The following is a 13,555-nucleotide window of genomic DNA, read 5'->3' as shown; positions in this document are numbered from 1 at the left end:
CCCTGGCAGTCCAGTGGTTGAGACTCCATGCTTCTAATGCATGGGGTGCGGGTTCGATCCCTGGTTGGGGAAATAAGGTCCCACATACGCTGTGGTTTGGCCAAGAAAATAACAAAAATAAAAGTATAGCACTGTTTTTTAGGAAACACATTTGGATTGCAGTCTTACTTTTGAATTATACTTTCAATCAGATAAATTCCTTTGAGTTTCAGCTTATATAGTGTTGGGCTTCCTTTGTAGCTCAGCTGGTAAAGAATCTGCCTGCAATGCGGAAGACCTGGGTTCCATCCCTGGGTTGGGAACATCCCCTATTGAAGGAAAAGGCTACCCACTCCAGTGTTCTGGCCTGGAGAATTCACTGGACTGTATAGTCCATGGGGTCGCAAACAGATATGACTGAGCGACTTTCAGTTTCTTTATATAGTGTTACATGGATGTAATAATCTTATCAAGGTTATGATAGTGTATGAATAATTAATAGAAAATGAAATAAAGGAATAGATACAAAACATACATACTTTATACCAGTCAGAGGGCATTTAATTTCATTTTAGAAGGGTACATAGTTTTCTTTTGGTCTACTTAAAGATGGTGAAGCTGAATCCTGAAGTTATTAATAACCTGTTAAGTGAATCCAGTTAATAATTTGAAAGCTAAGACTAGGCTTTGAATATATTAATGTGTAGTTTAGCACTTTTTCCTCCTATAGCTAGCTGTACTGCATCCAGCATTGTGTTTTTCTCTTTTGTAACTCCCAAACCCTTTGTTGTTAATATAATATATGGTGGAAGGTTATGTTTTAATATTTTTAGTACCAGGAAGCATGCTCAGTGACTTGAAGACTTAAATTTCATATTCTTGTTATTGGGAGACAAAATGCAGGGTTGATGCATTAATCTTAGAACCAGTTTTTTCATTAGGCAATTTTTTTCATTATGCATTTTCTTTTTTTCGTAGTTGTTTCCTTGTTTATACATAATAATGATGTTGTTAAAAAATGAAAACATAAGAATGTCCTTGTAGTTTTCTGTGTCTTGCTTACAAAAATCACTTTAGTCAGTTTTTATTTTGAAATATGAGTTAGCCTTCCTGCCGCTATCTGTGAACATGCAGTAATACTTTAAGCAGGAACAAAAAAATGAACTTTGAGCCCACTTTATCGTGGCTGATCTGCAAAACACCATGTTGGAGCCAAAAGGGTTGTCCTAATGATCTTACGTAAGGTAATTTTGGATCTGAAAAGATAGTTTCTTATTTATTCGGCATTATTCCTCATGCAGTTATAAAGAAGACGATGACTTTGAGACTGACTCAGATGACCTCATTGAAATGACTGGAGAAGGAGTTGATGAACAGCAGGATAATAGTGAAACTATTGAAAAGGTCTTAGATTCAAGGCTGGGAAAGAAAGGAGGTATGCAAAGACAGTGCTTCATTCTTGCTATAGGTGGCAACAAGCGTTAGGGCAGGGAGCGCAAATGTTGAAGGAGGAATGGATTTAAGGGTCACTGTTGCCTCAGGCACAGAAACAGCTTCCCTTTTTCTGGCTTTCTTAACCCCCTATGGCCCCGGCCCTTCCCTGCAGCCTCTGCTGTTAGCTCCCTGAGTTCCTTCTGCGCCTCTTGTTTCTGCTTGAATGCTGCTGCTTCCTTGTCCATCTCCTCAGCCTGCTGCTTGCGTTGCTTCAGGAGCTTCTTGCCACCTTTGCGGCTAGACATGGTTCCTGCTGCCACTTCCCTGCCATTGGAAGCTGGCAGATTTCTCTCTGCTCAGAAAGGCCCAAATTTTATGTATTTAGTCTGAGTTAGTAGGGACCAAAACAAAAGAATGTTGCTGTTCCGTATTTATTGTGTTTGAACACAAAGATTTCTTTGATTTCACCAGCAAATTTTAGACTGTTTAAATGGGAAAAATTGGGTTTGCATCTTGAAAACATTTGAAATTGCTGGGCATGTTCATTCTGTATTGTTTGTGAATATCTGCATATTTGAAGATAAAGGATTTTGGTACTTCATCCAAAAAGAGACTCTTTAGATAACTGTGTATTTGGGAAGCTTTTCAGGGTCTGGTTTCATAGACTTCTTAAAATTTAACTGAATCTTTTTGCAGCCACGGGAGCTTCTACCACTGTGTATGCAGTCGAAGCTAATGGAGACCCTAGCAGCGACTTTGACCCTGAAAAGGATGAAGGCGAAGTCCAGTACCTCATCAAGTGGAAGGGCTGGTCATATATCCACAGCACATGGGAGAGTGAAGAGTCCTTACAGCAACAGAAAGTGAAGGGTCTGAAAAAACTAGAGAACTTCAAGAAGAAAGAGGATGAAATCAAGCAGTGGTACATTACCTTTCCTAGATAAAAGAAATACACTTGCAGCCTGGGGGAAGGGAGAGTTTTTAAATGGTGGAGAACATGACTGTCTAGAATATCAAATTTTGCCTCTGTCAGACTGAATGAACGTGGAGGCATCCATGGTTACCTTTTATAAAACTGTGACCTGAAGATAGTATGTATTTTTATGTATAGCCAGAAAGTCTGTAGAGTTTAATAATAACAACGAGTGTATGGGGCGTTTTTCAGACCTGATCTTGTCGTCAGTCCTCACAGTAAGCCTGTGAGATTTGTACAGAGTGCTATTTGTTGACAGTGAGCTGCAGAGCCGCTCTGCGGCCCTGGACGCCCGCAGCCTGAGTCCAGGCTCATGTCCTTGAGCACCTTGTCACTTTCTCTGGTTGTGCTGGCCTAGCCTGGGTGTCAGAAGTTTAGTGTTCTAGAACTCTCTGGGATATGGTATACTTAAAACTAATCTTGGTTTTACAGTTTACAGAAATGATGTGACAGGAATGTTCTGAAACTGTGATCACCTTGTGGTTTTTAGCTTGCTTACAGCTTTGAACATGTCAAGTTGTATGAGAAACGTGGGGCCACAATACACACACCCCTAAACTGATAATAAATAAGAAGTGTAAGGTCTCCCTGGAGACACACGCTTCAGTATCATGTGATCAGGTTAATTAGTGTTAGGAGTAGGGACAAATGGGTTCCAATTCCTGTTTGATTACTGTGCAGAATATGCTATTTCAGTAAATCAGATACTTTTTTTCTTTGAGTCAAAAACAAAAATATATATCTCTGAGTATGGGTAGTTTGTAAAGCAATTATTAGAATTTTGAAAGTCCTTGAAAGTTATAGTAGTATTTAATTTCAAGTTGCTGGTGTTGTTTTATAACTGAAAATAATTGGTTTTCTAAAAATGTCAACATTTAATCACTCCTAAAGTCCATCATATATGAAAAAAAGACATCTTTTCTTATAATCTGAGTTTTATTGGCCTTGTCTATTAAGATACATGAATTTATCACAGATCACATGAATTTATCACACAAAATAGTTATTTTTAGGTTTCTTTATAAAACAGACCACATCAGCAAGAACAACTGGTGTGTCCTTTAAGTCTGAGGTTTCAGTGTTTTCTACAAGTCTTACATGTTTTTCTTAAAATCTCTGGCCTAATTATTAGTACAAGATTACTAAAGGGACATATGAAAGTAAAGACTAAGTTTCCTTTCCTGTTTTGACTTTGCATTGATAGATGAGTATGGATTCTCCAGATCTAATTAGTATGTACTCTTCCTTGTTTGACTTCTGGCCAGGTTAGGGAAGGTTTCTCCTGAAGATGTGGAATATTTCAACTGCCAACAAGAGCTGGCCTCGGAGCTGAACAAACAGTATCAGATCGTAGAAAGAGTAATAGGTAAGTACATGGAAACTCATTTAAGCAGTGTTGGAGTTCCAGGAATAAAGGAACTTCCTTTTTTGGGAGTAATGTATAGATATTAAAAAATGTATTTTTGCAGGTGTAAGTTTGGAGAATAGTCAGATGCCTAGATTTATTTTGAAGGAAAAGCTAACAAGACTTGGTGGTAGATTTGGAGATGGGGGAAGACAGAGGGGTGGTGTCAGTATTCCTGACCTGAGCAAACAGGAGATTGGAGGTACCATTTACTGAAATAGCAAGACTGAGGGAAGAGAAGTCAAGAGCTTAGTTTGTCAGTTTGATATACTTCACAGTCATCTAAGTGGATAGTATTGTGAAGGCTGTAGAGTATGTGAATCTGGAGTTTAGAACTCAGTCTTAGCTGGAGATTGAAACTTGAGAATTTATCTCTGTGTAGATAGTATTTAAAGCCTGAGGTTTAATGAGATCATCAAGAAATGTACACATGGTGAGAGCAGAAGTCTGAGGGCATTCCAGCTTTTGAAAGTTGTGAAGAAACCAACAGAGGAGCGTGAGAAAGGCCCGCCAGTGAGGTGGCAGCCAGGGGGTAGGCGTGCCAAGCACCAGGTGGCTCGGGCGGCAGGTGGCGTTGCCAGTCAGGGAGGACTGGGGCTTGGTCCTTCCGCTCGGCAGTAGTCCTGGCCCGGGGGATGAATCCATGGGGTGGTGGGGCTGCAGGTGGGGGTAGGGAGACAGAGAAATGGGGCCAGACAGGGTCGTGAGAACAACACGGCTCTTTTTTATTTTGTTAAGATGTGAGATAGTAGAGTATATTTGTACTCTTGCTCACAGGGCCTGAAATGTCACTGTTTTCTTGGTTTTGTGATAACTTACCTGATTTTCCATTTATTTAGCTGTGAAGACAAGCAAATCTACACTGGGTCAAACAGACTTTCCAGGTAAGTGAGAGATTTTGTTTATAAATATTGTCTAAGAGCAATGCATGCTTTGCCACGTGGTGTTGCCTTGGTTACACATAAAACAGAATGTCACCCCTCTCCTTTAATTGGCAGTTGCTGATCTGTCAATTTTTGTATGTGAAATAGCTCACAGCCGGAAGCCGGCCCCTTCCAACGAACCTGAGTATCTATGCAAGTGGATGGGACTGCCCTATTCAGAGTGCAGCTGGGAAGACGAAGCCCTGATCGGAAAGAAATTCCAGAGCTGCATCGACAGCTTCCACAGTCGCAACAACTCAAAAACCATCCCCACGAGAGAATGCAAGGTGTGCTGACTGCTGGCGTTTGGGCTTTCGGGGAAAGGTGTATTGCTTAAAAGTCTGGCCACACACAGATGTGGGGGAGAGAAAAGACTACAGAAGTAAAGGACAGTTCTCATGTTGAAGAAGATGACCTAATCTTGGTATCAAAGGAAAACCATTAAAACAGGAGAGCAGGATGTGTTGTATAATGGCTTTACTGACTCATTTCATCTTATTATTTACCCAGTTAGATATATCTAGTTCAGAGATACTGTGGAGACTCCTTGAAAGAGTTAAAGCACTTTAAAGAGAAGTGGCAGGAAAAGGAAGTGACTCTGAATTCTACAAAAGACAAGGATCTGTACAGGCTTTCTTATTTGATTGATCCAGAGACTGGATCAACCAGTCTCTGCTAGACTGGTTGTACAGATCCTTATCTTTTGTTGGTATTTATTCCCTGTATAAAGTGGAATGCTTGGGTCCTCAGTAATAAAACTATACTTAAGATATGGCCTCTTTGTCCGAGAGGTTGTCTTCAGATTCATAGAACCAAACCTGTACCTATAAAAAGCAGTGTGTCACTGGAGGTCAGTGAGTGTGACGATATCCAGAGGCAGAAGTCACTGAGCCACAGGGATCACTGAAGGGGTTTTAAAACTAGAGGAAGTTGTGGTACATGAAGTGCCCTACCCTTGAAGAATAGATTGGAGCTGGTTAGACAAGATAAAAGGGGGCCCAGGTTATTGCCCTCTTGTGAAAGATACTAAGAGAAAAATGTTCTTGTAATATAGTTGGGGGACCACCGGGCCTCAGGGTTGGAAGAGGGAGGTGATATTGACAAATCAAAGTGTGTATGTATTGAATACCTTGAAGGATATGTTGACTTTATCCTGTGGGTATTGATAAGCCTACCCTCTTGAGCAGAGCAGCAGGCCAGAAACAGTATTTCATTTAGAAAGCTTAATCTAATGATTCTGTGTTGGAGACTCCAGAGTAAGTAATTGTTAAAGCCAGAAGGTCCCACCAGGAAGATGTAGAATAAGCCCCTGAAGGGAGAGTTGGTGTGAGGATGAGGACGGTAGCAGCAGTTGAAGGGTCAGACGGGAGAAGCTTTGTGGGGAGACTTGGCGGGAGTGGACAGCTGCGAGTGAGGCATCTGATTCTGTTGACTGCCCGCTGCTCACAGAGGAGAGCTGAGACAAACAGTAATTACCTTATCAAATACTTTAGTAGGATGACACTTCTTAATAGGGTACTCATTCCAGAGAGTGCTCATCTTCAGAGAAATGCTCCCTGCAAAAAAGGCTTTTGTGGGCACATCACTCTGGGATGCACTCCTGAATGAGCTTCTCCTGTTAACTCACGGCATCCACAAACATGGTAGACTTGAAAAGGCACGAGCCATGGGATGCATGTAACTTTTTAACCCAGTGTTTCCCAAACTGAGTTGCCCGTAGAACACACATTTTGTGCAAACCATAGAGACATGGCTTTACTAGGCTGCCAAATCCTCACACCTGTGAAGGTGAGAGCAGCATCTTTTCCTTCAGAAAGCCAGACTCACAGAGTTGGGGCTTCAAGGGAGGTGGGCTGCTTTTCAGAATTGACAAATGCTGTTACGGTAGCGTAGACAGACTTCCCGAGAGGCATTGTTTTGTGCTGTTTAGAGAGTAAGGTAACGCCAAGAGGAAAATAGGTGACTCACTGCCCCGCTGCAGAGATGATGCAGAGTCAGTGCTGTTTAATGATGTTCACAAGCTTACTTCAGGAAAGAAGCAATGACTAACAACATCTCGGGCTGCAGTCTGGCTTTGGGCATGTAGACAGCGATGCAGGAACTGATGGTCGGTTGGGTGTGGTTGGTGATACAGATGTGAAATTTCAGTTCTTATGCTTTCATGTAGAGTGCACAAATCATGGTTAGCATTTTAACATATGAACAGGTTTGCATATGAAGAAGGTTAACAGGTTAACATATGAAGAAGGTTTTCTTCATACCTGGTTTTTGTTCAATTCTGCATTTCAGGCCCTGAAGCAGAGACCACGATTTGTGGCTTTAAAGAAACAGCCGGCATATTTAGGAGGAGAGAATCTGGAGCTCCGAGATTATCAGCTGGAAGGTCTCAACTGGCTTGCTCACTCCTGGTGCAAGTACGTAGAAGATTATGTTTGATGTTTTCTCTACTGTTTCTGGCTGTTTAAGATGTTAGATGCAAAGAATTACTCCTTTTTATTCCCTTCTTCAGGGGATCTTCCCAACCGAGGGATTGAACTTGGGTCTTCTGCATTGCAGGCAGATTCTTTACCATCTGAGCCACCAGGGAAGCCCCATTGTATATTATTATTGTTATTTGTCACTATGTCGTGTCTGACTCTTTTGGGATACCATGGACTGTAGCCCACCAGGCTCTTCTGTCCGTGGGATTTTCTAGAATACTGGAGTGGGTTGCCATTTCCTTCCCCCTGGGGATCATCCTGACCCAGAGATCGAACCCATGTCTCCTGGATTGGCAAGTGGATTCTTAGCACTGAGCACAAGGGAAGTCCATTGTATATTATAGAAAAAAAAATCATATATATATGTGTGTGTGTGTATGTGTGTATATATATATATATATATGTATGTATGTATATATATGTATTTGATTAAGAGAAATCACTTCTGGGAATTGCCCTGTATGTGTAATTACCACTTTAGCCTGAAGTAAAAAGTACTTTGTTATTTAGTTATTGGGAGGGTAATAGCCAGCTACCTGTGTCATACTGTGTTATTCGTGAGCACAAATAGCAAGGTAATTTGCCCAAATCTTTGGTGTGGAAGGAATTATTCTAAGACGAGAGAAGATCTTTAATTTACATACTGGTGCTAAAGAGTCTTGTGATTCCCCTGCTCCCCAATTGCTGTACAGGCCATCCCATTTAGAGAAAGTTTTCTGACAGTTGAACTTGTGAAATTATCCTTCACTTTTTGTAATAAGATTACCGTAGTCTTGGGAAAAAAGAAGAGAGATGAGACAATGAGGTTTAAAGGTACTTTGAGACTGTACTCATGAATTTTATTCACCAAGTTCAATTGCAGACTCAAGTATTCCCTAATTACTGTGCATTAGGAACCCATGTAGGCCTTGAGAATTTAATAGTGAACCAAGACAAGACAGGATTTTCCTGTCCTCATAGAACATACAGGGTGAAAAGTACCTTTTTAAACCCCCTCAAGGTGTTTTATTTGCAAATATGTATTATATCCCTTGAAAAAGAATCCAAAGGTTTCCCCTCCTGTGTTTTCATCTTGCTTCTTCATGGTCCATCATGCCCACTGAGGTTGTTGGTACAATGAAAACAAACTGACGGGACGGGAGCAGGCCATTCTGCCATTTTTCTAGATCTTTCAGTTGCACATCAAATCTGGGCCTGGTCACTCCACACTTAGGAAGCCTGCCTCTGAGGCTCTCAACAACTTGTACAGCGCAGTGATCATGGATGATTTCAAATTTGCCAGCGTAACCAGGCTGCTTCTTCAGGGTTAGAAGCCTGACAGTGGCTTTGGAGCGTGGTTTGATAGGCACCTGGCATTTGCCTCTTCTCCGCACTGTTGGTATTCCTGAGAGCGCCAGCCCGGACACCCATGTGCAGCATCACGGCGGCACAGAGAGGCGAAGGAGGGAGGGGAAGCACCTATGTCTGTCTGCACATTCCTTCCCCAGATGGCAGCTCTTAATTTCGTCAGTATTTGGTGGCAAAGCAAGAATTCTTACTTCAGAATAGACTACAGCTCCAAAGCAAGGACGTGTGAGCTGCTTTTCTCAACGCTGAAAAGATGGCTTTTCATTACAGACATGCGTTTATGTGACTTTCCCAGTTGAGCCGTCTGCTTTTTCTCTTGTTAAAATTTATGTAATATTTAACATTCAGTGTAAGAAACAAAGATCTTGAGGTTCCATTCCTTTGACTGAGAATGGAGGTCTGAGGTAACTCCTGTTCTCGATTGCTGGAAGATTATTTTTGTTTCTGAGAATAGTGAGATGTGAGCTTCCTAAAGGACAATTACAAGCTCAGTGGAGCCTTAGAAGTTGTGTAACTAATCCTCTTGCTTTACACTTCAGGACACACTCTGTAGAGTCTTTAAACTCATTAATTCAGAACCAGCTGAAAAAGGCCCAGTTAGCTGCTGGGCCCTGGTTGTGGGAACCTTGCGTTAAGTAACATGCTGTTTTGGTCTAGTTCCAGAAAAACAGGCAGATCAGACCTCCTTTCATGTGTATAAATGGACAGTGGCAGTTTGCTAGGGAGAGGAAATGTTGGAGAAAATTAACCCTGTTTCCTCCCCAGTGGTGTGAAAAGGTGAGAGAAATAAGAGGGAAATCACTCAGGGATATCTTCTTGGTGAATTAAATGTCTTGTTTTTCTAATCAGTTAGTTGTCTTTAACTTGAGTATTAGTTTTTGTTCTCTCTGGTCCACTGATTAAGTGTGTATTATACATATGTAAACCTCCCGTGGCCTGATTTTCAAGAACCTTTTTATATTTTCAACCTTATGGCATATATGCATCCCTGGTTTCCTGCCAAATGGACTCTTTTCTATTTCCAGAACATATTTCCTAACTCTGGCTATTTTTTTAAGTTTAAATTAGGTCAAATTAATTAAAGTTTTTGCCTAGTATCTGGACAGCCCTTTCCTATTAGTACCCTGTTGAAATCCTGCCTGTCCTCTAGAGCCGTCTGTCTCAAAGTGTGGTCCAAGGAGTATACCCATATTACAGTGTATCCAGGAGTGCTTGTTAACAATACAGAGTTCTGAGCCCTTTTCCAGATACTCCGATTCAGCAGGTCTGGGGTAGGATTCAGAGATCTGATCTGCAGCCTACCCCTGCTAGATACTAGTATGTTTAAAGGAAGCTCTGTGCACCTGCGGCATGTAGGTCTGGAAAGTAGTGATTACAGCATTAAGTAGCCCAGTGGCAGGCAGTGGAATGGGTGGGCAGTCTGAACAAGGGCCCGTGACTGTCAGGCTGTAGGGCTCACCAGGAGTGGGGTAGCCCGTCTGCCTCTGCCTTCTGCATTGATGGAGCCCAGGGCATGTGCTTTACACCACTATTCCAAACCTGCCTTCTGTTATAAGAGGTAGATGGAAAGCGGCCCTTACAATAATCCAGACCTCGATTATACTTAGATTACTTGTTACCCTGCTGTCTTCTGACGCAGGAGACGATTGCAGAGGAGAGGAGAGACATTTGAGGCTCAAAATCCCTGACTTGCTGAGGAATATCGTGAGGCCTTGATGCCTCTGCTGTTTGTGCATGTACTGTTTTGTTTTTTGTTGTGAACTGATGATCTTTTTGTTTTTATCTTTTTCTTTCTGCAGAAGTAACAGTGTAATCCTTGCTGATGAAATGGGCCTAGGAAAGACCATCCAGACCATATCATTCCTCTCCTACCTGTTCCACCAACACCAGCTGTATGGCCCCTTTCTTATAGTCGTCCCTTTATCCACCCTCACCTCATGGCAGAGGGAGTTTGAAATCTGGGCACCAGAGATTAACGTAGTGGTTTACATAGGTGACCTGATGAGCAGAAATACGGTGTGTAAACAAAAAGAATTGGGATAGAATCTGTGTTATAAATGTATTTGGGAAATTGACCTAAAGCTATTATAGTCTTTAGTAAATTGTGCTTCTGACACTGTGCTATGCCCCTGTTACTGGGAGATTTCTGTATCACAAAAACACAATTCTGATAGTCTTAAAAACGTATGCTTACTTTGTAAAGAAAAACAACAGCTATACATGAACGGGAATCTTTCCTAGTTGGATTGCAGTATTAAGTTTTTCTTCTTTCTTTTCTGTCTGCTTTGAAGACCACTTAATTTACAAAGGATTATGCGATAGAGTTTACACCTTATGAAATGTTAGTAGTATTTGACAGGGATAGTACTGACAATACTTTAGTTCTTAGAATTTGTTTCCTAACTTTTAAAAAATGGGGCAGTTATATAACTTATAAGAAAGGAGTAAAAGGACGGTGAGCTATTTCAGAGCAGCAGACATGAGAATTATTTGTCTGATATCAAAGTTAACTTGAGCATCAGGAACTTGGAACACAGGGGCTTAAGTTTATCTTTGTTTGACAGATCTTTTCTTGGTAACGAGTAACATTTTTTAAGGTACTGTGTGCCAGGCCCTGTGCTGGGTACTTCATATATATTACCTATAATCCTTATGATAGTCTTTAAAGTAGATGATATTCTTTCCAATCAACTGATGAAGGAAATTGACAGAGAGGTTAACACTTGGCCTCAGGCCAGCTGGACTGTGGCAGAGCTGGGGTTGGGACAAGGATGTGTTCAGTCCCAGACCTGGGCTTTTTCACCACTGGATGTATGTTGGAATGAACTGTTCCTAGGAAGTTGCTGATGGTTTCATTGAAATTGCCTAACCTAAACTCTGACAGATTTCATTGCTCTAATTTTGAGTTTCTAAGTACATAATAGTTCCTCAGTTTGTTGATCCATCCGTTAACCATTAAAAAAGAAAATCTAGATTATGTAGAATTGCTTCAAACACCACTGCACTGAAAGGTGAGGGCAAAGAAAAAGAACTCTAAATAATTGTGGGGTCAGGTACACTTTCTTTTCTTCCCAGTACTCCTTTTCTTTGTTCTTCCTTCCCACTTGATGGTGATTTTCTCAAAAGCTCTCCTTGACCCATTCTCCATTCCTAACTTGATAACCAAACTGTAGGAGCTTTGTCATGGGCCATTGTGCTTGCTGGGTGTCCAGTTATGTACTTTATACTTTTGTATGAATGTGTTAGTTTTTATGTTTCTTTGCATTGATGTTATTTTCATTCTTACTAGGTTGTATTTTAATCCTGTAAGCCTCCCTTTCCTCCTTATTGGGGGCCACATCTTACTGCTATATGATTAATGAAATTTCTGACCAAGTCAGAAGTTGGAATTTGTTTTATTTACTAATAAAAGTATGCCCTACCCAAAGAATAATCAAATTATATTTCCTTAAGAAAATTCTCCTTCTGGAAGATCTCTAGATAAGTTCAAGTCACCAGGGTTTAATTACTCATGAAATGCATTTTTTTCTCAAATGTATTGGGGTGGGGGAATATGGAGAGAAGACTGTTTGAATTCTGGCAATAAAGTTTTTGCTGCTCAGTAATAGATCTTTTAATTTTAACTTGTATTGCTCTGTACTTTGGTTGCTTAGATCAGTTTAGAATGTATTAGGTATTCATTAAGTTCTAATTAGATTTAATTTTTTATTTGGCATATTTTGTTGCATCTGTCATAAGACTTGGTGATTATATAGAAGGCTTAAAGTAGAAATTGTGTCTTAATTTCTATTTTCTCTTATAGATACGAGAATATGAATGGATTCACTCTCAGACCAAAAGGCTAAAGTTCAATGCGCTTATAACAACATATGAGATCCTCTTAAAAGATAAGGTGTGTAATTGGTAACCCAGGAGTGTAACTTGTCCAAATGGTGTGGTCTCTGCCTCCCCCTTGCCATGTTATTTTTCTGTTTTTATTTAAAAAAGCCAACAAATGAAGAACAGAAAATCCATGAAGAATGTTAAGGTTATGTATATATAAAAAAACCCTAGAACCTTACAGTCGAATGGGACCTTGGGTCACCTAAGCCAATTGAATAAGACAGGATGAAAGGGGATTGAGGCCCACACCTGATAGGAGATTCTGGTCAGTCATTGGAAGCTGGTCTTGAGTGCCTCTCAGGCATTTGCCATCTTATTGTTAAGCACTTCTCCAGAACAGACATTGTGAATGGTCTCTGTGAAGAGGACAGAAAAATGAAGCTCTTTTAAATTATCTCCTTCTACCGTTACTATGAAATGTATGTGCCAAGTGATCCCATTGATGATGATAGGTGTAAGCAAGTTCAGCTTGTTTACAAGCTGTGGCTTGTAGTAGCTTGTGGCTCTTGGTGTTTCTGTGCTTTCAGGGTTGGGATGGAGAATAGGCAGAGAAGAATCTTAATTAAGGAGAGACTGCAAAATCATGAGTTTTGTTTTTGTGTTGTTTTTGCCCAGCTTACATACCAGTTTTTATGTTTTTGCTTTGAGGCATGCAGCGATACCTGAAAGACCCCCTGTAGGTTTTAGAGGATGACCTGCTCTTTAGAGTAAACACCAGTCTGGCAGCTAAGAGAATAAACAGAAGAGTCTTACGTACTTTTAAGTCAGTGAAGAATAAATGTTTCTGTGTAAACCTTTGTGATGGTATTTGTACAGAGATGATTAACACTTGAAAGTATTTTTAGGTTCCCTTCTGACCTGGTGGCTCGTTCTGTTTTGTTTTTACTTTAGACTGTGCTGGGCAGTATTAACTGGGCCTTTCTGGGAGTGGATGAAGCCCATCGGTTGAAGAATGATGACTCTTTATTGTATAAAACTCTGATTGATTTCAAGTCCAACCATAGGCTCCTGATTACGGGGACCCCTCTTCAGAATTCCCTCAAAGAGCTCTGGTCCTTGCTGCACTTTATTATGCCGGAGAAGTAAGCTCCTTCCTATGTATTTCAAAAGATGCTAGAATGTCTGAAATGCC

The 13,555-nt window shown here is 40.8% G+C and overlaps 1 protein-coding gene across 8 annotated transcripts in view; it reads left to right on the top strand.

Annotated features, from left to right (window-relative positions):
* Positions 1-13,555, top strand: part of CHD2 (chromodomain helicase DNA binding protein 2) — a 112,164-nt gene that overhangs the window by 34,653 nt on the left and 63,956 nt on the right. For all 8 annotated transcript variants that reach the window (NM_001102181.2, XM_059879128.1, XM_059879125.1 and 5 more), the window contains 9 exons: positions 1,281-1,414; positions 2,110-2,335; positions 3,652-3,752; positions 4,631-4,675; positions 4,823-5,001; positions 7,004-7,128; positions 10,341-10,557; positions 12,344-12,433; positions 13,315-13,505. In NM_001102181.2, coding sequence (NP_001095651.2) covers positions 1,281-1,414; positions 2,110-2,335; positions 3,652-3,752; positions 4,631-4,675; positions 4,823-5,001; positions 7,004-7,128; positions 10,341-10,557; positions 12,344-12,433; positions 13,315-13,505 — 1,308 coding nt within the window. The remainder of the gene's footprint in view (positions 1-1,280; positions 1,415-2,109; positions 2,336-3,651; positions 3,753-4,630; positions 4,676-4,822; positions 5,002-7,003; positions 7,129-10,340; positions 10,558-12,343; positions 12,434-13,314; positions 13,506-13,555) is intronic.

Source organism: Bos taurus, chromosome 21, assembly GCF_002263795.3.
Source record: "Bos taurus isolate L1 Dominette 01449 registration number 42190680 breed Hereford chromosome 21, ARS-UCD2.0, whole genome shotgun sequence".
Classification (NCBI taxonomy): Eukaryota; Metazoa; Chordata; class Mammalia; order Artiodactyla; family Bovidae; genus Bos; species Bos taurus.
This window is presented reverse-complemented; position numbering and strand designations above follow the sequence as displayed.